Below are 26,898 nucleotides of genomic sequence, written 5' to 3'. Positions count from 1 at the left end.
CCGTACACACCCTGCCACATGACACACACAGCCGATACTATCACTGTCCCAATCAAATGTCACCGGCAGGGCAGAGTACACATGCACACCAATGCGTTGGTCAATGCCCAGTTGCCAACGTCCTCTGTGATGGCCAAAGAACACAACCAACCACTGCATGGCACATATGCATGAATGGACAATGACACAAGATAGCACAGCATCAGATGAAGACATCATACCACAAACACTGACATCCCCCCCCCCAGCTACATCCATGTAGGTGATGCTGGATATGCACTCACGCCATGGATGATGACACCTGTACGGAGGCCAAGGAACATGCATGAAGATGCGTACAATAGGGCACATGTCTGCACATGTGCAATAATTGAGAGGACATTCGGACTGCTGAAGACCCGGTTCCGCTGTTTGGGCAGATCTGGTGGATCACTGCTGTACAGCCCAGTGAAGACGGGTAAAATTACGCTCGTATGTGCCATGCTGCAAAATCTCTGCCTGCACAGGAACATCCCAATGCCCCCAGACGCAGATGAAGAAGATGGGGATGGAGATGGGGATGGAGATGGGGATAGGATTGGGGATGGGATGGCCCACCTCCTCCTGGGGGTCCACTAGATGGACAAAGAGCACGGGATAAACTGGTTCACATTTACTTTTGAGTCACAACACATTCACAGCAATGCATGGATATGGTGATGACAATAAATGAATTGTTGTACTGCAAATGAAATGATAGATGTCCACTCATGTATGTTTTTTTTAAATGATGATATATTGATGAATTAACAACAGGGAAGGAGGTGCAATGGTTAGGGTAGCTGTACACCCGTGCCCACCCACCGCCCAAACGTACCCACCCTCAACCAGGCCCCAATGTTCATACCCCCCAAACGACCTCCCCCACCACCCAAACATACCCACCCCAACCAGGCCCCAATGTTCAAACCCCCCAAACGACCTCCCCACCATCCAAACGTACCCACCCCTCACACCCTTCAAGTCCACATGTGTCTTGCAGTGGCCGACACACATGCCATCACTTCCGTGTGCGCTTCTGTGCTTGTACATCCTTGCCTGAGAGCCCTGTTAGCAGACTCGAGCGCCTCCTTGGACTGGCAGTGGTGGAGCTGGATGGGGTGGTTGTATTGGATGGCACAGAATCAGGAATAGATGGCATATGTGCAATATTTGCTTTTTGGCCAATCAACATGGACTTTATGAGCCTGGAGGTGTTATCATTGCCCTCCCGCACATGGCGTGCCAGGGTGACTATAGTGCTGGCAAAGCGTCCAATGGACCTTGAGAGGCGACATACTGACGTGCTGTAGCACTCCCTCTGCAGCCTAGATTCCTCGAGCTGCCTCTCCACCAGCTGGGTGAGGGTAGCCTGCTGCTCCTGCATCCACTGCATGCAGGAATTTAGCTCTGCCATTGATGGGGTGGGTGACCTCATGGGACTTCGGAGTGATGTGGGGCTGAACTCCAGCTGATGGAAGGATTCAAAGTCATCCAATGTGGGCATCTACCCCTGTGGCCCAGTATCAGACTGCACTGCCGGGGCACTGTTGTCACTACGTGCCGCCTCCTCTGCAGTGCAGCTGCTTTCTGTGGTGGGTTGGGTGGGCATGATGGGTGCCCCTGGCTCCTGTGTTGCATCAGGCAGCATGGAGACGGTGGGGATGTCGGTGATGGTGCCCGGCACATGTGTTGCAGTTACTACTGGGGGCAGAGATGCCGAACTGGCTTGGGCACGTGCCGGTACTGATTGCCTGGGCTGTTGTGCAGCATAACTGTCACTTGATACGGCTGTGGGGACACAGAGAACATGCAATTAGTTATGTGGTTGTGCCTGATGGGTGCATCACATGCATCATACAGGTTGATCATTTAATAGTGGCAGTTACATGCATCTGCTTGTTGGGGGTATGCATTGTAGTGATATTGGTTGCCATATGGATCATGATGGGTCCTTTGGCCCAGTCATGCACTGCCTGGGGGGGGGTTGTTAATGGGTTCTTTGGCCCAGTCATGCACTGCCTGGGGGGGGTTATTAATGGGTCCTTTGGCCCAGTCATGCACTGCCTGGGGGGGGGGGGTTGTTAATGGGTCTTTTGGCCCAGTCATGCACTGCCTTCCCCATGGATGCCCTCAAGCTGGAGGACACTGCTGCAACGCTCCTCCCATGCTTGCAGCCTCAGTGGGGAAGGGGGTCCTCCACCTGTCCCACTGCTGCGTTGGCGGTGTGTGGAGATCAGTTTCCGAACCCTCAGCCTGAGGTCGTCCCACTGCTTGTGGCAGTCCTTTACACTCCTCACAGTCATGTGCTGCTTCCGCCCACACTTCCTTCCTCTGCTGCTGTGTGGCACGCCGTTGATCAGCACTGAACAGCATCTCTGCATGCTCCACTATGTGCTCCACCAGAACGGTTAGCTCCGCCTCACTAAAGCGCTGTTTGCGCTGCCTCTGGGCTGGAATCCTGGAAGACATGCTGGTGGTCCCTTTTAGCTTCTCACAGTGTGGATTCTGCTTGTGCTGACTCTGGATGGCAATGGATTGTGCTTTATGTGATGGCCACCTCTCTGTTTCCTGTTTTGGCGATCATGGTATTTCCGGTTCCGTGTCCGTGGCGACGGTGGCAGACATGGGTTTTGTGCTACTTGTGGCAGCGCTATGTCCATTTCCGTGGCTTTTTCCGTGATGGCGGTAACAATGTTCCGCGTCCATGTGGTGCGCGCGACCGACAGCACGTAATCGGACGGTCTTTCTGCAACCTTGCAGACGTGGAAACTTTGTTACCGCCATCACGGAATCACTGGGGTCCAGACCTGAAAGGTTGTATGTGTTGATGATGGTAGACACATATTTAGGAAGGCTGTTTGCCCATCCAGCTACTAATGCAGCTGAAGGGATACATTGAAAGGGATGGAGTGTCTCTTAAGATATTATGGTGTTCCAGATGAAATCCAATCCGACCAAGGTAGCCATTTAGCATGATGCAATGTGCAAATGTGGGATTTTGGAGCAAGACATAAAGTGGACACTGCACATTAGACATTATGATATGATATGATATGATATGGTATTTGTAACGCGCCTATACACACGTGTTTCAAGGTACGACGAGGCAGGGAGGGGGAACAAAGGGAAGATAGACAACGATCCTACTAGGCCAGGTGTCATTGAGATCGCGCAATTGCATGGGTAGAGGTGAAGGGAAAAGTGCAAGGGGAAAGGGAGAGGGGAAAGTGCAGTACAGGGGTAGTAGAATAACAATAAAAATAATAAGGGCCAGCTGGTGGCAAGTGCAAGGTAAGTGCAGACAAGTGTTGGGAAGGGGGGGCTGTAGGGATACAGAGACAGTCCCACAGTGCAGGGGTTGCCAGGGAGGCAGGGCAAGGGGAGAGTGGCTGGGCCAAGGACCGAGATCGGTGAGAGTGGCCCAGTTGCAGATTCACTGCAATTTCAGTCAGGAATTTAGCAGGGGATTACCCTGAAGCCTCAGGACATACTGAAAGAATAAATGGTTTACTGAAAAAGCACATAAAGAAACTGACTCAGGCTCAGACTCTCAAGGAGTGGTCGAAGCAGCAAGCACAGGCCTTGTTTGAGCTGAATAATTGTACTACAAAAATACTTGTTGATTGGAAGACTGATTAAGAGGCCAAACTGCCTGTACAAGCCGCAGCAGGTAGTATTGGACTAGACCTCTTTACCTTTGAAGATGATGTAATCCCAGCAGGAGAACCCAAATCTATATTGCTAGTCATTGGATTTAAGTTGCCAGCTGGCACCTATGGACGCACTGCCCCATGATCCAGTCTGGCAAAGAAAGGCATTGATGTACAGGGAGGTATGATGGAACCCGATTACCTCTGCACAATGTGCATCTGAGGTACAATTAACCAAATATGACTGCATTGCACAATTGATTTGTGAGCAGTCAGTTATTCCCCAAGTGATTCAAAACAAACAAGCCCCTGATGCCATGCAGGGAGGTGAGGGTGGTTTTGGTAGCACCAGAAAGATGGTGTGAGTTTCTCATCCCAATAAGAAACCTGAAGCCGTGGAGGTGTTATGCAAAGGGATGGGAAGTACTTAACTTATGTTGTTCTTTTGACATTCCTGTTTATATTCCTGCTACTAGGCCAACACCCAGAAGGTAACATTCCATGATGGGGATACATGTAATCTGGCTATGGGTGCTCCTGACCATCCAAGCAGACACGCCTCAGTAAAGAACAGGTTGATGCAGGAGACTTCATGGACCCTGAGAATTGCGTGCCCCACACCCAATGCCATAGTCTTACATGATGATGAAAATCGCACCACAGCTTGTGAAAAGAGTGCAAAAGAACAATATCCATAAAGAATTGCCAGGGTGCTAAATTGGCATATCGTCGGACATTTAATGTTGCTGACCAATTTTCCAGGGGTGTACGAGATTTTGGGCCCACATTTTCCGTTAATGGCTCCAATAATCTGTTTGATGTTTCATGTCTTTTTTGTCCAGAGCAGTGTGGAGAATGCAACCGTAAATATTTTGTTGACTACAACATAACAAAATGTGAAAACTATGATTGTACAGACAAAAAAGGACTACCAGATGGCAGTATGGTATTTGTTTTGAAAACCAATATTGTATATAGCAGACACTCCACTTGACGGATGGTTTTTTTTAAAACACTGAAAACAGAAACAGTGTGCATGTTAGACTTTCCCATAGTGAGATAGCACTTAAATTGTAGACATGTGATGCATGCTTCAATTATCAGCGAGGTGCAATTAGTTATCGATTTAGCAAAAGGAAATGTTTCACTTTTTCAACCTAGCTGCTTCAAATGGATTAATTTTCATGTGGCAATTACTAAATTGCGTGTAGCCGGGGGACGTCATTCAATAATTGCTGGGGCAGCGTGGGCCGGAGTGGAAGCATGAATGCTTTTGATATAGAGATAGTCCGCAATAAATTATCTGCTATGGGTTCTGAGGCTAGTGCAGCGTAAATCTTCTGGCGCAATGGGGCCGTATATTGATTCCTGCTTTGAAAAATGCTGCCAAGAGTATAGGCAATAATTGGAGATGAAAGAATGCTATGAAGCGTTTTTTTCAGCCTTAGTGCAGATAAATAAAACCGCCACTGACACGAGATGGCAAACTCTGCTAAATCAACAAGTTTCGGTTTTCCGTTCTGAATGGGGTATGCTTTCCTCAGCACACTGGCACAAAGCATTGCATTTACCTGCAGACATATGGATCAAGCCACTTGCTATTGATTGTCAAAATAAATAACAATTGCCAATCTCTAATGCAAGTCAGCAGAACTGCGATGCTTTAGAGATATGGTGCCCATTTATAATCATGTCCATGAGACTGAATGGGAACTGCTGGGTTCCACAAATACGAGGGGAGTGGCTGTACAGCCAGAATTACACACCCCATAGTCACACTTGTGTGCCTTGGGATCAGGGGTGGGTATGCCCTCAGACTGGAAGTATCCAGGACCCATGTATGCGTTCTATAGTGGGTGAATGCACATGGATTCAATATTACATTAATGGAACTGACATTGTTCAGATTGACCAACACTAGGCTTGCATTGTTATGAACCACACACTGCTTATTAACAATTATACGTTAGAAGGTAACCCTCAGGTATTTTGTGTAGATCAGGTCGTGTGTGACTATCTCAGATATCACTACCCACACGTTACACTCTTTAACCCGGTGGCCTCATACCACCTTGCACGCCGAGCTTACTAATATGCTTAATTGTACTCTTCCTTACAGAATAATGACTTCACGACTTCAAGCTATAAGACAGTTTGCCCAAACTTTTTGGTACGCTTTTAGAGCCTTAGATTCCTCAGTTATTACTGATGAATATAAAATGACAATAGATAAAGACCAAATAATTAAGACAGCTGACCATTTGAAATCAGCCACTGTTCATCACTAGTGGGACATATTTACCGGCTGGTCTCCCAATCCCACAAAACGCTGTTAAACATAGTACTGCACCCCTTGCTGTGGGTGCTTGTAACCCTAATACTAATTGCTATTACTTTCATAGGATTGTTTGCGCAGAATTACACACCTTTATTTATTTATTGTATTTTATAGTGCATTTGTAAGGCGCTTATACAGCAAGAAATTGTTTTTAAAAGTGCCCACAGGGCAGGGGAGGGAACATTGGATAAAGGCAATTGAATACAATAAGGATAGAGGTGGCCCTACTAGGCTTTGTGAGCATTCGGATCATTCAAGTGTAAAGAGAGAGAAGGGACAGGGGAAGGGTGCCAGGAAATTCCCCAGAGGGGGAAGTGCCAGGGAGTAAGTTGCCGGGAACTGGTAAGTGCTTGGCAGAGGTCACATAGTAAAGAGTGGTCATCTGCCAATACAATAAGTGAGGTTATGAGAGGGGGAGAGAGCAGAAGATCAGGGTGAATGAAGGCACCGAGAGTGTGCCCAGCAAAATGGGTAAGACCATTGGAGAGAATGGAGAAGGAGAGCAAGGTGCAAATGTCCTGGAAGAGAGTGGTAGCTGTGATAGAGGAATCAAGGTGGATGTTGAAATCACCTAGTAGAAGGAGAGTTTGGAGCTAGATGACTGGAGAGAGGAGGAGACATCCGCCCATTCTGAGAGGAACAGTGTGATGGGGCCAGGTGGTCAATAGATAGTGGCAATGGTGAAGGAAGAGGGAGCAGAGATGACCAGTTTGCAGACCAGGCTCTCGAAGGAGGATTATGGCTGAGTGTATATAAGGGAAGAAGGGCAACCCCACTGCCATCACGGTTCGAGTGCGGCATATAGATGATCTTGTAGCCATCAGGGAGAAGGGAGTCAAAAGCAGTGATTGAGCTGGCCTTGAACAATTTCTCGGTAAGAGCAAGGATGTCGAGGTCAAGGTCTTCAAGGAGGAGGAAGATGTCAGCAGTGTGTTTGATTGCAGAGCCAGGTGAAGCAGGTCTCTGCCTTTAAAGGTTTTCCGGTGAGGGGTACAGCGGCGTGGTACCCCAAATGGAGGAAGAGGGGGGAGGAAGTTGATGAGCGATGGCAAGCACCGGTCAAAGAGGAGGAGGTATAGTTGAGGACCCTAAGCCATGGTAGTGCCATTGCGATATATATTAATGATGCATCTGGATGATGAGAAGCCCGTCAAGAATACTTTCCAGCTAGTGCCAACATTAATGGGTGAGGCTAAGACAGGAGAGAGAGTAGAGATATGATAAGAGGTCCAGAGATCTGGAGAGGGGACAGAGAAGAGGATATCAGTGACAATTTGACTGGATGTTGTGCTGACGTAGGTGTCTGAGATGGGTAGACCAGGGTCAGTGATCAAGAAATAATGTTTACATTGTTTTCTTCCAGACTTTGTAAGAGAGGAGGGATAGGTGATACTATAGCAGTTAGAATAGACAGGGGAGATGGTGAGTGCCATGAGGGTGGCGGAGAGATACAGGATGGAGGACACAACAAGATAGAACAAGAGGCTGCACTGCACAGACAGAAACTCAACCAGGCAGCCTAGTAGCCAAGAGAGAGCAAACAGATGCATTGGGAAAACTTGAGTACAGGAGGCGCACAATGCAATGCAAAATGGGGGTGATTGAGATGGAAAACACACCTAGATTTGAAATATTAAGAAATGCACTCAATGCAATGCACAATGGGGGCTGTGGGGATGGAAAACACATCTAGATTCAAAATATGAAGGAAGGCACACAATGCAATGTAAAATGGGGGGTGTGGAAATGGAAAGCACACCTACGTTTGAAATATGAAGTCACACAATGCAATAAAAGGGGAAGTTGGGGAGCGAGGCATAGACAGAAGCAACAGAGGTTGAGTTAAGGCACAGCTAGGTACAGCATGTGTGAATAAGTGGATAGGCATCGAGTAGTTCAGAGCATAACTCACAGGTAGTCAGGAAAGATAAAGGCTGCACATGAGGCACAAGTTTGTGGTGTAGATGGCAACAAGCTGATGACCAGTTCCATGATGGTAGAGAGAGGGAAGGCAGCAGGTGTTGTTGTGGGCAGGGGCCTTCTGAGCTCTCCTACAGCCCAGACAGGTTCAGACAGGGGCCCTAGTGGTGGGCATTGGTGAGGGTGCCGGCCTACGTCTGCCGGCTCCCTGATTGGCCTTTAGTGTCACCAGCTGGCCAATGAGGATCAAGGAGAGGCTGGCTGGTTAGGCATTGCATCAAACACAGATGGTGTTGGCCATCTTGGAGATTACTGCCCCAGTGGATTTCAACAGCCCAACTGGGCTGCAACAGAGGAGGCCACCCCGTCTCAATATCATTCCCCTGCAGTTGGTAAGTAAAATCACCATCAGCACCCCCAAGTGATGAGTCTAGAGTCACAGATATCTTTGTTTCCTTCTGTCCCTCCTTGAGTATCTCAATCACCTATGCCATTGGCAGACCCTTCCATGGAATGGGCTTCCCAGGCACTGGAAACGCACTGCAGGTCTCTACCCCCCCCCCTCCCACACCAATTGTTTCCTCTTAGAAGGGGCTTTTCCTTTAATAGTTTGTAACACCCACATCACCAGAACTAACACCTAATCATTGCATTTTTTTGGAGAGTTAAAGCATACTAGCACCCAGAGCCTTATCTATTGCCTGAGAAAGAGAAGAATCAATAAAATAGGTCAAATTCCCTTTACAGGTATATTTATATAGAGAGTCTACTTTCTTCCTCTCTCAGTCACTGAAATTAGTTCATACCCCTTCTCCCACACACTCTCCTCCAGTTCCATCCTACTTTACAAAGCATCCAGTGTAAAGGTAAAGATGGAAGAAAGGAATAGGTGCCTAAAAGGCACAAGAGCTCTAAGTAGTGCAGAGAAATGGTAACGCCGTATGAGTCCCCTGACGAAGTGCACCGGACATGCTCCAGACATTCCTCTACTCCAACCAGCACATCAGCGCCAGTGCCAGTGCTTAATTTGTAAAAAAATAAGTGCTGGGGCTCAAATATTTTCTCAGGATGCACAGCTCCCCGCCCACTGTTGCCACCACCCACGGCTGCTCCCCATGATGTCAACATATATAGGGTTAAAGCTGCAACACACACCGGCTTATTCGTATATACTCACTACGGCAGACATAAAATAAAGTACACATGTTTAAGTGTGTCTTTAAACATCATCATTTACATTTTGCTCTGATTCTATAGGTGTTTATTATGTCACTTGTAGTTAAAGTAATAACATGTGCTAAATCCGTGCTTTCTATCTGCTATTTGAACAATTTTAGATCCCACACTTTATTAAAATTGCATGTGTGATTTTAGATGAATTTGTTTGTAATTTTAGAAGATTTTAGAAATATTTGCCAAAGCGCTGTGTCATTGTTGTAAAATATCGATTTTGCATGCAAAAATACTTTTAAATTTATAGCTGCCTCAAATCGTTTCGGACACGTTTGAACTACAATACCCAGTAGTATTCTAGTTTGCGGGCCCATTTGTTTGCCTACTGGCGCATGCGCACTGGCACGTGAGTAACAACGCGGTCTGTGCCAGCATAAAAGGAAGTTCAGACCCACTTTTGCACTATTTGCTAAATCCGTGCTTTCTATCTGCTATTTGCACACTCTTAGATTCTGCACTTTAATGGCAACAGTGTTGGCTTTTGTGTAGACATGGGAAAGGTATTTGCCAGGCATTGCCATAACCGTACTAACTGGTCATCAATGGTAGCAGCTGGAAAAAGGTGCATGTGCCAGGGCATATGATAGCAGTGTCTAGCAACTACCTAGCTAATACCTGTACAGCAGCCACAACTTTGCCAGTGCTTGTTTTTAAAAGAACTTCAGTGAAGGACATGCATATTGCTTATACATATATTGCTTATACATCAAGGAGCTGAATGCAGACCTGGTTAAAACATTTCTATTACACCAGTAGCTGGTTTACAGCTGCAATTAAAACATTGACTCTCAGAAGACTCCTTTGAAAAAACCCTAGCAGTCACTTTGAGTGCAAAGTTCGATCTTAAGTCTTGATAAAGGTAGCGCAAAGAGATCCCGGGTTGGTGTGTTTTGGGCGAGGTGGGGTCAGGACATGGGTGGGAATGGCCATAAGGATTTGCATGGCCATTGGAAGTCAATGGGTGGGTAAATAACCAAACAACACCTACACACATGGTGTCCCTCCTCATATGACATCTCTCCCTAGCTGTACTCCAATTCAGTAGTTTTTGCTTCTAGGTTGCGCTAAAGCCAAAACTAAAAGTCGAGCATGCAGACCAATTAGTCCTTTTTTTGGACACACATGGCTGACGCCAGGATAACCCTTAGCCATTTAAAGGCATTAATGTTGTGAGGCTTTTTCCACTTTTAAACCTCCTATCTTAACTGCAACGGTTTATTGTAAAATTAACTACTTGCTTGGGGAGGAAGGATAGCGCGTTATATAAGAACAATTATAATTATTTTTTTATTTTTTATTGGTTTATTACAAACCTTTAAAAACAAGAAGAATGAAAAAAATGATACAACGTACAACAAGTATAATTACTTACAAAATGATGTATAATCTGGACACATTAATAATGCACATTATTTGTTTTACATTAGATTCAGTCGCTCAGAATGCAACGTTCTTCCACTACACTTTTTATATCGTATTTTCCCTTCTTGTTAAACTTACCCAACACTCTCATCAGCATGAACTGTATCCCAACGACCAATGATTTATCTTGTTGCTGAACACTCCTGCAAGGGAAATTAACATTATTCAAATTCAGAATGTGAAATGGGTCTCATTTTTACAGATGGGCCAGGGACGTCATTTCACCAAAATGCCTGGGGTAGCGGAAGTGACATCACACGGCCCTTGACGCCTGAGGACATCACAGGAAGTGATGTCATTTGACCCACCCCGAAGTGATATCGCGGCAAGCTATGGAACACGACCTTTCACCCGTTGACAAAACAGGGAGTGGCATCACATAGCATTGTACACTACGAAAAATATGGTTACAATATCACTATAATGTGATGTACATTTCATACAAGAATGGGTCGCCATATGTATCATTAAGATCAGTGTGTATAGGCCCATATCACTGTAAATGCAAGCAGACGCCCATGACCAAATGATAATGATGTGTTATTATATAGCACTTACGATTAAGCGCTTTATATAAAAAAAATATACACCCAATTTCACCCAACCTGTGTTGGTACTCATTTATCGACCTCAGAAGGATGAAAGGCTGAGTTCAGGCGTTTAACAAAAGACTAAATCAGTGACTCACCCCCTGTGCCTGAAGTGTGCCTGAAAAAAATCTTTAATTAGTCTAGCAATTATTGTATAGAATTCCAGAAAGACACATTATTTGGTATTCCTATTCTTTCTTATTTAGGGCCAGTGCTGAAAGTGTTAGACTTGTGGCACTCCTGTTCGAGGGGCCTGAAAAAGAAACTCCAGAAGTAAAGAGCCACATGGTGCTGGCCAAAGCCCAGGGGGCTGCATTACAAGAGGTCGCAAGGGAAACCACAGCGGTCGCAAGGGAGACCTCAGAGGTCGCAGTTGCGACCTCTGGCCACCCCCAAATGACGTCCCTGAGATGGGCTCTACACTTAAATATGCACACCTCCAATTTCTACGTACGTGTCTCTGAAAAGGTCTTACTACAACCTATTGTTGGCATCACTAGTCAAATGTAAGAAGAAAAGTACCCCACTGCCCCATGTTGGAATGCCTGCCGGTTTATGGTGTTACGTTGCCTAATGTGGAAGCATGCCCCTTTGGGAAAGGTGGCACCCTCAACAGATTATCACCTGCCTAATAAACAATGAGGGCTTTCTTAAGATTTAGGTGGTATTAGTGTTAATGCCGACTGAGGGCCTGCTACTGAGCTTGTGCTAAATATAGTGTGGAAAGCCAACATTCTCCCCTTCTGTTTCAGCACCACCATTCTGAGGTGGGTGGAAATATCGGAGGAGAAATGTTTTCTCCGGAAGCAAAAGCTGCTTAAAACTATTGTTTATATATAAACACGTGCATTAGTGGCACTGCCAGCATTTCCTAAAAGACTGCCACTTTTCTATTTTTAGAACGTTTTCTTAAGCTTTAATTGAAGTAGAAAAGTGGTGCTGCAGTCTAGGAAATGCTTATTCTTATGAAGGGAAAAAGTGTGCAGCAGAATTTGGTGCCATGTTTTAACTCCTCATTCGACGTGCTAAAGCAGTGCTTTTAAAACGAGAATCCCCTTGCAGTGCCTGTCCTGCATTTGTCATAGTTGCTAAGGCTGCTGTCAAGCTGTAAACCAGGCACATGCAAAAGTCATGGCTTTGATGCCAGACGGCCGCATTACCACTTTATCAAAATCTAGTTCATTTAAGGAAAGTATTCATCCTTCAGAGATGAACACTTTCCTATTTTTGCATGCACCTCAGAATCGGGCACAGAGTACCGTTATACCACCAGTAACAGTAATTCACCACCTAATTATAGGTTTTGTTTGATTCCCATTATGAAGTCCCATAGAAATATTTAAATGTGGTACTACTGCCTAAACCATAATGGCCCTTGAGAGTGAAGGCTATACTTCCCACAAAACCACAATCAGGTGGTGAGTTAAAACAGGTGTTAGGTGTTCTAACAATACCTCCACACTTCTATGTCCTTTAATCAGTACAATGATTAGTTTTTCAGAATATGTTAGTTATTTTATCTGTAACTTCATAACTATTAAATGATAAGGAAAAAATATAGTTGTATGCTTATTTTCTGACATGATGAGTTTTTTAAGAAGTGGTCTGTTGTCATTTAAAACACAACATCAGCCTGTTACATTTACTAACCTTCTCAAGATAATTGCAACACAAGGCATGATGAATGGAGATTTGCATTGCCACAGCCATGGGCTCAGCAGATGACCAAAAGCCAATATGTCAGGCATAATGTTTTTCATTTTCCAAAAGAAAACTAAAGTATTGGGGTTAGCTCAGGTCATTATATGAAAGTTCAAAAATATAGTGTAAATCTAGCTTCTCTGTGGGGCCGTCGTCCTTTCCTCTTGTCCCTAAATACTCACAAACATTGTGGTTTTAAGTGCCCTTCTTCCCTTTTGGTAGTGTTGGGAAGGGGGCAGCCCTGCCCTACACTCATAGGTACTTTAGTGTGAGGCGTGATGCATCCAAAGCACTGTGATGGGCGAGAGGGGAGGGGGGTCAGTGAGAGGACCACCTCCCAAAATAAAAGGACCCCACTTCAATATAATCAAACATAATTAACCCGCATAGTGTAGCGTAGGGTGCGAGCAGTGTCGCTATTTTTGCGTAGATGTTAGTAACCAGAGGTAGAAGAGAAGACCTGTGTGGTAAATGTGACATTGCATGCACTAGGCCCACATCAGGAGACAAGAAAAATCCCCAGCAATGCCCAAGCTCCCACAAAGACAGCCCACACCCCCAATCGCCACAACACATATTCATTGTCCTAACAGTGTTGTAAATATGTTCGAGAGGAATGTGCCCGGCAAGTCCGCGACCACAGACCAACGCCTGGTGTGCATGTTATCTCACACTGGCCAAAGAATGACCCGGCCCATCCCTAGGCGACCACGAGTCATAGTCTATATAACTGACTAAACCGTACGATACCTGTATTCCATGGCACCAGGTGCCCTTTGACCACCAACCTCAAGGTAACAAATCCTGATATGTTCGAAGAGGACGGACAGGGCACATCATGGAGCGACAATCGTGTGATTTGTATTGCAAGGTGCTGAGAGGGATACATTATAATTCAAAACGAGGGTGGAAACCTTAGAGTCAGATGGCGCGAAAGGGAGTGAGTGAAATGTGTGTGTGAAGGTTAGAGTACCCCAGAACCTCCTGTGTGCCCCTCTTACGGTCTCTCAAGTGCACGGCATGAGTGATAAACTAGCTGCACGGAAGGAGTATATTGAATTTGTTCTTCTGACCTTCGTCGTGGGAAGATGATCAACTCAGCACCCGTGTGACGGAAGACAGACGGATTGGGCTGGAACCGATGGCCTGGCATCCCTTATGGGGCAGGCGGATCCTGTATAGGCGCACACCAACCAACCAAACAGGATTTTACCTTATGTATTACGTCATGTATGACAATGTTTTTCTGTATAAAATTCTGCTTGTACTACTTTTCGGCAGAACGTTCTTAGAGGCAGAGTTCTCTGCTGTTGCTCTCATCTGCATGTGAGATTAAACTTGTTATCCTTACAAGATCGAATTGGGCTTTTCTTCCCTAGCGGCTTGTATTCTTTCTGGTGTGATTATTCATGGACTTTCATATGTGTCAGGATGGCACACATTTTCTTTAGAAGCACCCAACACAACCAGCCCCGGTACCTTGATAAGATGGCCAGGTGTCCAACTCAGTGAGATTATTTGCGGGATCTTGGTGGAGACTGGAGTTGTAAGAATTAACACCTGACATATTGTTAGAGGTGTACTTGGGCCTGAACTCTTCTATTGATCTAGTTCAGTATCAGCCATCTTTGTATTATCCTTCCCACAGGTCACTTTCCATTTTAGGATACTGACGTTGTACGTTCATGCCATCCTCCACTGTCTTTCTCTCTTTCCTCGTCAATATTCTGCAACTGTCAACTCTTTTCCTCCTCCCCGCCTCTCATACTTCCTACAGCTTTCTCCTCCTCAGCTGGTGGGGGACTGGGGAGCCTTGGAGATCCCTGGTATACCTTCTCTGGGTCCCACCTCATGCAGCAGGTGCAGGCACCCTGCTTATAAGGTCACCCTAGTCCCATCACCCAGCCTAATAGCTGGGACCTCATTACAAACACCATCCCTTCCACTGAGCCCCCAGATGGGGTTTTGTCTAACAAAATAGCTGCCTACGCTACAAAGTCATGGGGCCTTTCCCAGGTGTTTACAGCTCTAATGGCCGGTCAGCAAAAGCAGTCACTGGACTCTTCAGAAGGGATGCTTGAGCCTGCCCCGAGTCTTGGTCCATCCATGTGGGAATGTGTGAGAATTGCTCTTATGATGACCTCTTCCAGCAACGCAGGCATTGCAAAATCCTCAACAGGGAGGTGCGCATTCTCGAGGCACAACTCAATCTATTCTTTGAGATTGGATCCTTCATTGCCACGTCACATGTAATGGGCATAAGCTTCATGCTTGGGAGTTATACAGGAAGCTCTGCTGGGGTTACAATCAGCGTGCTGCCTAGAGAAAGAAGACCTTTGACTGGTTATTCATCCATTTCGATATTTAGAGAATAGTCCTTATTTTCCCTGCCTTGTGATAGCATCGCTAGCTGCTCTGGTACGGGTTTGTTGAAGTCTTCAGGTTCCAGATACCACTCCTACTCTTCTGCCAAGGATTTGGCTGGTACTTAACAACTCATATCCAATCGCTCTTCTTCAAGTTTTTCTCCAGGTTACTGCAGGAAATGTGTCCTTCTTTCCCACAGGCATAGCACTTTATGATTGGTCTGTCCATGTCACCAGGCAAATATAATATTTCTTTCCTGTCCCTCTGATTGGATGTGATAACAGGCAAAGCTGGACATATTTTTTAAGAAGGGTCTCCAGCAGCATCCACTTTGGGAAAGCTGTGGGCCCAACATCTATTTGGGGTCGCAAATACTCATCTCTAAGGAAGAACCCCAGGCAGGAAGGTTGGAACTGGTAAACACACTGCCATACTGTCCCACCATTATCTGTATTGCCAGCACCAAAATGGATTCAATCATCCGTTGGGTCGGCACCTGGAGTGATGGAGGCAGCAAATAACAGAACTGATCTAAGATGTAGATATCTTTATTTCTTCCAAAGTCATCAGTTCATTCCACTTGCTGTGCATCTGTTGTATCCTGTTGGACAGTTATCCGGGCTCTCATAAAGTAGCAATCTAAGGTGGCAGAGTTAGTAATAGTGGTATTCTTGGTCATGTCCCAACCATATGAGGATTTCCTTCCTCAACCCTTGATAGGTGGTGTGTCCATCTGAGTTCAGGATCTGGCAAGCAGGCTGTAGGTCTCAATGGGGAAAAGGGGATGGATGATTTTTTTTTCAACGTTATCTTTCCTGCTTGTTGGTTCCAGTGACCAAAACAAACATTCTGAAGAACACTCCCAGAACTTATTCTGTACAGTGCCTTTGCAGGGCTGCTGGTGGGGGCGAAGTGACTGTCATGGCTGAGCCACACACTCCTTCAATTTATCAATGTCAATCAGTTATCCAGGCACTGATTCCTGTACGTTTCTCCCTGGTGCCACTGTGGGACTTTACCCTGAAATCTATTTCCTTGTTACACTCTGCAATCTCCTGCCTTTGATCCTTTTCTCCCCACACCCTTCATGGCTTTTTCTGAGTGGTCAAGGGGTTAATCTGTGGGTGCCTCTGACATGTCTGGTTATAGTAGCTTAGGTAGCCTTTGTCACCATGATTTGTACTCAGTTGAGCTAACAACTTTCCTCATTTTGTGGACATCTGGAAAACTGAGGAAGTCTAGATGTCTTCATGTATCCCTTTCTGCTTCACTCAACCTCCCATCTCATGTAGTGGTCTTCTTCTCTTCTGCAATAAGTTCCTCCCCTCTTCCCGTGCCTTATCCTGTACACCCTTCTCCCATGATTGCATTCTCCTTATTCCCTCACATCCTCGCTACGCCTTCTAATTTCTCCTATAACTTTCCTCCTTGCCACTCTGCCATGTTCTGCCCAACTCCTCTCACTTCCAATTCCTGACTCCCACACTCCTCTGTACTCCCGGCCCCCTATATGCACCCACCTAGAGCCCTGCAAGTTGCCCAATTGTTAAAAAGAAAGAAAAGTGCCAGTTGATTGGGAATGGAAGGCAAGCATTGCAATGGGTGTTCACCAGAAATGACTGCAATTCTACACCCTGATGAATTTTACAGGCAAGTGGGGTCCTATGCAAGTCCACCCGCTGATGCTCTATAAACCCTGGCTGCCATCTTTGATTCAGACTGTCCAGGCTGCGTACAGCATTCTCTGAGGTTAAGCAAGCAGATGTTTGCCTCCAAGCAGGCCCGTAAGGGAGTCTTCCCACTGCACAGAGCTCTGCGAGGACCACATGGGTGGGCTCGCGAGTCAGTGCACAACTGCTGCTTCAGGATTCCAGATGTTTTAACAAACAGGTCTTTGTATTTGATTTCTAAATTCCATGGGTGTCCATGAACAAAAGTCAGTGGTTTGATCATGTTGGAGCACTCTCTCTTTTGGGAAATTTCCCAGGCTGCTTTTCTCACGTCCATTTGCTGACCAGTCCTTAATATTCACAGGTGTGCATTCCCAAGGCAATTCTACATGGAAGAGAGCATTAGACCTTCATTGATTCTTCTAATTGCCAGCCTCCCTAACCAGAAAGATGTTCTTTAAAGGCAATTGAGGGCGGGGGGTCATTCCTGTTTCACCCTGTCCCATGCTTAACCCCCACCACTAACTCGATTGTACGCAATAGAAGGATCTGACAAGGAGTAAACCAGCTCTGGGAATTGGACAATTCTTACTAGGGGATTCTCTTCCTAAACTCTGATCCAATTGTCTGGAAGTTGCTAGAGTCTCGGCAGGTAGAAGCAGGCTTAGGCGGGTGATGGAATGGGGAGACTGGGGATCCCCCTATACCTTCTCCAGGTCCTCTATAATGAAGCAGCTGCTGTCACCCAGCCCCCAAGGTCACCAGTGGGCTTTGCCACAACTTGCAGATTGCCCCATGCAACTTCTATGGGCATGATTCCCAGAGAAAGGCCAGTAAGTGGATTTTGCAACACTTTTCAAGCTGCATATGGATGTGTTTATTTGTAGCCTACAGCCGATGTTACCCTTTTATTTGCACGGAAAGTGCTTCTTCGTGGTAATTCACAAAGACTCCCGGGCATGCAATCTGCAAATTGCAACCTAGCGCACGCTCAGTGCACACAAGCGCCCTGATTCACAAAAAGAATTGCAAATCCCCAAGTGCATGTACTTGGCAGAGAAAACTTTAACACAGGCAGGTGGAAAGTGGAAAGCAAATTGCATATTTTTCATTGAAAGCGATGCCAAATTGTAGGGCAACGTTTTCTGGAAAAACGTTTTGAAACGTTCCATTTCTTCCAGTTCCCAAATCGTGCTAACAGCAAGTTGGGATAGGGGTAAAGTGTAGCAGAAGGAAATCAGAAGCCACTTTTTTCTGTACATTGGTATTCTTCGTCTGGATTGTAGGCGTGTCCCCCATATGGAATCGCCACTGTTAGTCTTGGCACAGACCAAGCCCATTATTAGGTTGGTGAACTGCGCGGACAAGCAGTGCAAGCATCCACCCGCGCAGATTCACTTTTTGGATCAGTAGCAGTTTACACACGTGCAAACTATACTTTTCTGTGAGCTCATTTGTCACTATGAGAGAAAAATGCTACTTGATTTGAGCAATACATGTATACTTAATATCCATAAACATTATTTATTTATTTTTTATTTTTTACATTTGTAGAGCGCACTGCAGCCCACGAGCATCGAGGCGCTGTAAACGGAGTGTAAGAAAGCTTATTTAAGGGTTACAAAACAGCCTATACGAAGAGACTTATTCTTATTTTGATGGCCTTGCGAAAGGCTGCATGAGAATCTATTTGCCTGATATGAGGTGAGAGGGCATTCCAGTGGGTGGCAGCCATAGTGGGGAAACTGGTGCCACCATTATGGGGAACAGGTATCGACATATTACAGGTGTGATGGTATAACTATGTATTAAAAGATTTAGAATTCCTCAAACTGAACATACAAGTATTTTAAAAGTCTCCATGAAGTTGTGTGGTTTTATGACAGCACAGCCTCATGCCTCTATGCTGTGTAAGCAAAAAACCCTTTGGTGACTTGGAATATCCCCATAACCTACGGTAGGGGATTGCTTTAGCACGTATATGTTTACTCTAATGCGAACCGGATCGAACAGTCGACTGACATAGTAAAAAGACTGCAACAGTAATGGCAATAACTAAGGTGACATCCTTTCCATTGAGGCAATGCACTTTGCCAGAGTGAATGTAGTGTGGCACACGCTCATTTAAAAATGTCACACCAAGTTGTGCAGTCACTACATACACATCTGACAAACTACAAACTGATGTCTATTGGCACACCCTGATCTGACACAATGTTTTATAGGTACCATAAGTAAAACACTTTGTACATAAAATGTGCATATTCAACATTGACTATGCCCAATTAAAGAGAGATGTAAAAAGCCTATTTCATAACAGTAAAACATTCAACAACTTGTTCAGGAGCATTGAGCATGGCAATATTAAATGACAGACTGCCCAATTCTTCCCTCCAATAATCTGGTTCTTGTCTGAGAGTAGCGTACTCAGTACATCATTCAATTTCCCAAATATAAAGAGTGAAAAAGTGTATAATGGACATCAGGAAGTAGGCATGTTTCAAACTAACATTTATTTATCCGTAGGGTGTGTGGCTTTGTCTTCCCAGCCAATAGGGAGGCTTGGAGCTGGAGCATTACCATAAGGTAATACTGCTGCTCTGAGCCTCCTCAGGGCTAGAGGCCGCCAGCTCCCCACTCGGTACCCCAGCTAAGGGCTCGCCTGCCTCCACCACCCCCTTTCCCACATATTTCTCTCACACTTCTCACACTTACTTGCTCCTTTCTTGTCCTGAACCGGGAGCAACAATGTGTCCAACGCGTCCCCCTCCTGACCCTCGACATGCCGCCATGGAAAGAGAGAAGGCACTATATAGTCCCTTCTCACCCATTCTATGGCAGCCATCTTTTATTCTTTATCTTTTTTTCAGTTGCGAAATGCGCAACTGATAAAAGACTCTATTAGTACCCGGGTCTAACGGGCCGGGTTACTAATAGCAATAAGCTCCTCGTTTTTGGGGGCATTACATCTATGACAAGCGACCAAAGAGAAACCAAAACAAATACACATTAAGCAATTAATAACATAGCAACTTTCTCTTGGTTAAACAATAGTCCACCTTTACTAGTAGGCATGTGCTATTCACAATAAAGTATTTTCTTTTCTTTATAGTGCTTGGTGTCACAGTGTATGCTTTTTCATAACACTGTAAATAATCAATGTTTTTATTATCAAATTTCATTATACATAATGTGCCCACCCTAGAAGGATAAAAGTCAGAGTAAGCCCTACTGGGACTTGAACCTCCAAACTACAGCTTCAGTGCAGACCACAGCGTATAGTTCTCATCTCACCTAGACATGTGACTGTCTACTGACATACCAAAGGAGACCACACTGGTAGCATTTGTATAAGGTATTACCTTAGGATGATGATAAAAGATGGTGTATGTGTGGTGCTCGCAATGAATCCAGCGAGGCAGGAAAATACAATGAAGGGCAGCAGCAGGTGGAAGCAACCAGTGCTACAGGATCCCGCTGTGGCAGATCCTTCACCTCCAGAATGAGGGATGCAGCTGCATTTTGTATAATTCTGAAACAAGACAAAATACAGGTGTGTGTTATTATGATATGTTCGTTGCTGAGAACGAGTCATCACACGTAAGGAAACATTTTTTGGCCAAAAAGTATCTATATATATAAAATGCTTAGGTGTGTTTCCATACTCAACTAATGCAATTTATCAGTGTTAGGGTGCCCTCTGTTGTCCAAATGACAAACTGTAAGCTTTGCACCAGGATATGTCTACAAAGACAAGGCTTGAGGCATGATTTGAATTAAACAGAACAGATGTGCAAGCAAGGCAATTTCATTATGCCGACATACCAAAGTCCTACGTATTTGAGAAAAAAATACACAAAAGGAAATGTAGGCAATGAGGTGGATATGGTATTATTGGATGTTTGCCTATTGTAAGTGTTCAAGACAGCGAGTGCTACTATCTCTGCATGCTTCTTACAAGAGTTACAGGAGCTAAAGGTTTTGAGCAATTGCGGACAGTTGATGGACAACTCTGTGAAACATTTCAGCAAGCTTGCAGAGAAAGCAGACTTTTGCATGGAGACAGGATATGGCATGACACACTTTCCGAGGCAACCAAGTCACATGCCGCGAGTGATATATGGTTACTATTTGAATGATATGTGGATTTGGGGAACCAGAAGATGCACCTGAACTATGGGAAAGACATAAGCAGGAAAGATTTCATAAGACGTTATTCTGAAGCAACTGGCCTTCTCTATTCTCTTGTTGAAATCAATGTAAAGTTGAAAACATATGATATGAGCATCCAAAAAATGCATCTACCAGCTGACAGCAGCTCTGCATTTGCAATAATGTGATGTTCTTTAAGAACAATCGAAACCGATCTCAAACAAAGAATAATTGAACAACAAACAAAAACTGGTATTTGACACTGTTAAGCGGCTTCACTTCAACACTACAGCTAAGTCAATGCCTAGTCTGGGATGCTGAGGGAAACCCTTATTGATATATTTTTAGGTCCAGTTCATGTACTCTGGATGACAACCCTTATATAACACCCCTCTCTTAGAATCCCCCTGACCCCACTGAGCCAAGAAGTAGATCTGTTTTGCAAATTTAAAAGGTTTATTTGAGAAAAATAACAATATATATCTATCACACTTTTATAATAAATTAATATTGGATATCACACTTAAAATATGACCGTGATCAACAATGGATAATGTTCTACTGGTAAACTGATTTGGTTACTTAGAAGTAGTATAGAGGATGAGGTAGCTGAAATGCTTTATGGTTTCAAGGAAATGCAAGGTGGAATAAATGCAGTACAGAAAATAAACTGATATGGTTTCACAAGAGATAATATGTTCACTTTTCCCCTGGTGGCAATTCACCCCACCTATATGCAATGCAAGGAGATGGAAATACCACACACAGTCTTCAGGAATACAATCAAATACAATACGGAATTCAGCCCCCCCCCCAGCAAGCTTAGACAACAGGTATGCTTTTTAAAACACGGGCAAGAGTGCTTTGTAATGTGGTGGCAAGGAAGTGAAAAATGCTAAAATTGCTTTTAATTCACTATAGGAGGTTCAGGGTGAGTGGTAGACACTTTAAATCAGTTCAGGTCAGCCCTAACAATGGTTCAGGAATGGTTATTAGGTTGCAAACAAATTTTAGCAGTTCAGGCAAAATCGGATATCTTTTTACAGATGACGAAATCAGGCCAAATCGCAAATCGCGGTAAATTTTGTGAGTGCGTAAATCGCGATTGCGGTAAAAGTATAATGAGTAGGAAGTCGGTTCTAGGCTTGTTGGAAAGCTTAGATTCCAAGCTTTCAGAGGAATTTCGTTCCTAGGACAAACGGTTCCAGAGATACAGATGATTTAATAAAGGTAGATTTTCGGATTTAAAGTAAACTCAAAATGACAGGTGACAGCTTGTAGCTGCAGAATTGCCAGGTGACAGTTGTGCAGCTTTAAAAATGACAAATGACACTATTTCTAGGAGGCTTTTCTAATTAGGTTAAAATAGTTTGGATTAGATTATTTTAACTAAGAGATTGGGTTCTGCACACTTCTGGCGGATACTCACTCCTAATTTTGAAATGAATGGGCCTCGTCACGGATCTGGTCAACTGGAATGGACTTCGGGCGGTTCTGCTCACAGCGTCTGGGTCAGCTCTGCTCTGCTGGTCTAGCCTCTCTGGATACAGCAGCCTCTGGTTCTGGATACTGCTCTGCTTTCCGGTCCGGATCAAGTGGATTCTGGATGTAACACTGCTCTCTGGGTACTGGCGAAAGTTCTTGGCAAAGAATTCAGACAGCTCGCCCGGCTGTGGAATAGTTTGCAAATGATTTTAAGGATGCTGAGGCCTGCTGAGAAATACTTTTGCTTGCAGTGGGCCCTCTTGGTTCAAAGTTCTGTAGTCTCTGTTTAGCTTGGAAGTCTAAGTGTTGGATCTCTGGATGTGAAGTTGTCGGTCAGCATTCTCCGCAGCAAATGAATTGAATGTCTCTACCTGTCTCAGCAGTCTCTTTTTATGTGTTTTAAAAAGTGGGTGGAGAAGCTAGCATCACTAAGCCTGCCCCTCTCTTGATTTGATAGGTCAATAGATTCTTTGGTCCCTGATTTGGGAAGGGATAGTGTGTCAGAGTGATGTCATTTTTATGACCTGCAGAAATGACACTCCCCTGGTCAATGTGCACACAAATCTATTCCTGATCCAAATACATATTTGCCAGGTACATAATTGTTTGACATCACATACACACATAATATATTACTAAAGATAGTCCCTGTCCCGACTCTGGCGTTTCTAGGAGCTTGCATTCAAAAATGGCAACTTATTTTCGATTTTAGTGGGTTTTGCAACATTGGTTTTTCATCAAAAATTATACAAAGGTACATTTCCCTTCCACATATATCCCAGTAACTTTCCACGTCTCTAGCTTAAATACAGTGTCTACAATATTCATAATTAGCTGGGCTTTGCCCCAGAACATGGTACAAATTGGAGTTTGGACTCAAATCGTGAGGGCATTTTCCATACTAAGACTCTCAAAGTTGTACATTCCTGTCATTTGGTTAGAATAAGTTATCACTGTTTCTATAAAATATATATTTGTTGCAATTCAACTCCCCAAAGTGTTTGGGTCCGCCTCCAGAAGTCTGGGTGGGTCAGTGATCACATGTCTCTCTTTGCTGGCAGAGGGCTGTTGACAGGAAACACTCAAAATTAACATACCCCATTCAACTGAAAGGGGCTATTGTCTCTCTACTCCAGGCTGAAGGGGAAACCCCCTCCCTCTCACTCAGAAGGGCCATGTGATATCCTGCCTCCTGTTGTGAGTCTCTGGGGTGTTAAGAGTTCTCAGCCTCTTGGCCTCTGGGAACAGCAGGTGGCTAAGATTGTCAATTAACCAACAAGCTTTGAAGTCCCTGCCCGTCTTGCAACTACTAAATACAGTTTCCCTGTCAGAGTTTAGACCGCTAGTGCCGGTTTGTGGACAAAGCTGGTACTGCACCCATTTTTGGGATCTGTCTTGAATTACTGCATTTCAATAGAGTGGTCTTTTGCTTGATAGTATAGGACCCTTGCTTAACATTGTTATGATGGCATCCTTACAGTAGAGTGGTGATGTGGAACCCCCCACAAGAAGGTTGTATGTTTGGAGTGGTCTTGTGCCAACTGTGCAGTTCTCCTGGATTCTGGCGTGAATGTGAGTGGCGACAGCTCATCCCCACATCCACCCAGTCTATTGATTTAGTTTGTTCTGGGATAGAATAATGGGTGGCGACAGCTCATTCCCACATCTACCCAGTCTAAGGATTCAACATGGGTCAAAACCCTTGACAAAACCCCCCGCCCGACTGCGCTTTGATTCGAGTCGAGGGGAAGTCGGGTGCCAAGGATGTTTTGAGCCCTGTGCTGGTATGTCCGCATTATCGTCTTCCAATTCTGTAGATGGCACAGTTCAGCATCTTTTCCTCCACCCAGTTGGATCGATCGGTTCTCCTCGCCAGTCTTGATGGGAATATTGGGCGGTTCCCCCGGGCCCCTCGGGTCTCTGCTCCCGGTCCTAGGTCGTCCTCCTTGGTCAGTCTCCATGGTTTCCTCTCTCCTAGGATGATAAAGCAAAAGCGGCAATACACATTCCTAGACATTTTTCAACCACTATTAATGGTGTGGCGAACATGTACATTTTATACATCCGAATGCATTTTGCAGTCTGATTTTAAAAACAATATATAACAGGGAACATTTGCATTACGTTACTATATTTTTGATATGTGGAATATAGTTTGAACTGACTTACTCTGGAGCGGCCCCCTCTGGTATTGCAGAGGACCCCTGCAGTTGCTGCAGGGTGTGCCTGGGATGGCAACACTTTAACTGATTTATATGTACCCACTTGTCTTCCCCCACTGCCGAACTGCCTTTGGGGATGCAGATCTTGTACGCTACAGGGGAGATCTTGTCTATAATTTGAAACGGTCCCTTCCATGTAGGCGAAAATGTTCGCTGTTTGGCCTGGTTCCTTAGGAAATTGTATAGATAGACCCGGTTCCCCACAGTATATTCCTTCCTGGTGGTCTTCAGGTCGTAGTGGGTTTTCATGCTATCAGCTGATCTTTCTAGATTCCGCTGAGCATAGGAAAAAGCATGCTGAAGGTGTTTCCTTAAATTCTCCACATACTCATGAGTTGTGGAGGCATTTATCAGTGTCTGCTCTTGGGTCCTGTAAAGCAGATGCTGGGGAAGCACCATCTTGCATCCGGTCAGCAACTCAAATGTTGACATTTCAGTTGCAGATGAAGGGGTAGATCTGATGGCCATTAGGACCAGAGGTAATCGGATATCCCAACTTGGCTGAGAATCTGTCACAAACATTTTTAATATGCTCAAAATGGTTCGGTTGTATCTCTCCACTGCTCCAGAAGAAGCTGGCCTGTAAGCAATGTGTAGCTTCCTTTTAACCCCCAGTATCTCCCACTTCTTTGTCATTACTTCACTGGTGAAGTGGCTACCCCTGTCTGACTCAATCCTTTGAGGTAGACCAAAATGGGAAAAGATGTGGTTAATCATCAAGGCAGCTGCTGTTTCTGCCTTGCAATTTGGGGCTGGGAGACATTCCACCCACTTGGTAAACAAGCATGTAACGGTCAACATGTACTTGTTTCCTCTAGACGAGCGAATTACAGGGCCTATAAAGTCGATTTGCAAATCTGACCATGGCAGTGTCATCCCCCTCTTTTGGAGAGGCGCACGGTGTGTGAGGGATGATGGCTGAAACTGTGCACACACAAGACACCCCTTCAAATATTGATCGAGGTCCTGCCCCATGTGTGGCCAGTATGCAATCTCTCTTAAGATTTCAAGTGTTGTGTGGAACCCCCTATGACCGGCGGCGGCCGCATCATGGGCGTGACTTAACATCAGGCTTCGGAATGAGGTAGGGACCACCCACTGATCATGGCCAGCTTGGGATTTCTTTGCCAACAAACCGTCTTGGATTCGGAACATTTTTGGACATTTCATCAACACTCTTAGGTCCTCCTTCCCAATGTAATCGGTATCCGTCAGGGGAAAGTTCTCAGGGTCCTCAATGTGTTGGTAAAACTTACCAATTATTGGATCCCCCTTCTGAGCTGTAATCAAATCAGCATCAGGGGTCTCCTTACTCCATTGTGCAGTTGAAAGATCATTGTGAGCATTTGTCTGGGACCTAGTGATAGCAGTGACCTGGATTTCCCCCAACAGGGACTCTATTTCGATTAGATTAGATCCCCTTGGATGGCCCCGGTTTTGGCCAGCTGATCAGCTTAGTCATTTCCAGTTTTGTCTGGTCCCTCTACTTTGGAATGACCCTTGATCTTTTTCCAGTAGATGGTCATCCCATTCGATGTGACCAGATCATCAATATTTTGGATTAACTTCCCATGTTTCAGGGGTTTGTTTTTAGCACATAACATGCCTCTGGTTTTCCAATTAACCAGGTGCTCCACGAACCCGTTCCGTACATAATCTGAATCTGTGATTATGACCAGTTCGTGGAGTTGATGTTGGACAGCAGTGAGGATTGCCTGATGCACAGCCATCAATTCCGCCACCTGACTACTTCGGGGACCAATTTTGTATCCAGCGGAGGGTTCTGGAAACTCCTTCACCCATGCATTCCCTACGCCGGCCACCAGTTCTTTCTCCCTGTTGTTGTCAACATGGTAAGAGCATCCATCCACATAGACAGTGGGCATTCCCTCACACTTGTGTTCTTCAAAGACTTTGTGTGGGGAATTAAGGTATGCCTCCATGTTGTCTTTGATTTTTAGACTTTCGTCCTCGTGCACATGCAAGTCAGCCAGACCTTGCGCGAGGGGACTCTTCTTGTTTTGGCCATATCTGACCTCCACAGGAAAGCCTTGCATTGACAGAATCCAGGAAGTAATTCGGGAATTACTCACATTTCCGGCCCGGATTCTGTCACTTTGGAGATAT

At 45.1% G+C, this 26,898-nt stretch overlaps 1 protein-coding gene and 1 long non-coding RNA gene across 2 annotated transcripts in view; one reads left to right on the top strand and one right to left on the bottom strand.

Moving 5' to 3' along the window:
• Nucleotides 1–26,898, bottom strand: part of SLCO2B1 (solute carrier organic anion transporter family member 2B1) — a 770,532-nt gene that overhangs the window by 57,651 nt on the left and 685,983 nt on the right. The window contains exons 13-14 of the mRNA XM_069640200.1: nt 20,275–20,444; nt 10,663–10,727 (exon numbers count right to left, since the gene is read on the bottom strand). Coding sequence (XP_069496301.1) covers nt 10,663–10,727; nt 20,275–20,444 — 235 coding nt within the window. The remainder of the gene's footprint in view (nt 1–10,662; nt 10,728–20,274; nt 20,445–26,898) is intronic.
• LOC138528505 (uncharacterized) overlaps nt 1–26,898 on the top strand; it is a 107,170-nt gene that overhangs the window by 19,662 nt on the left and 60,610 nt on the right. The gene's annotated exons all lie outside the window — the stretch shown is intronic.

Source organism: Ambystoma mexicanum, chromosome 7q, assembly GCF_040938575.1.
Source record: "Ambystoma mexicanum isolate Mex_15411 chromosome 7q, UKY_AmexF1_1, whole genome shotgun sequence".
NCBI lineage: Eukaryota > Metazoa > Chordata > Amphibia > Caudata > Ambystomatidae > Ambystoma > Ambystoma mexicanum.
Note: the sequence above shows the minus strand (reverse complement) of the source record. Positions and strands in the feature narration are given on the sequence as shown.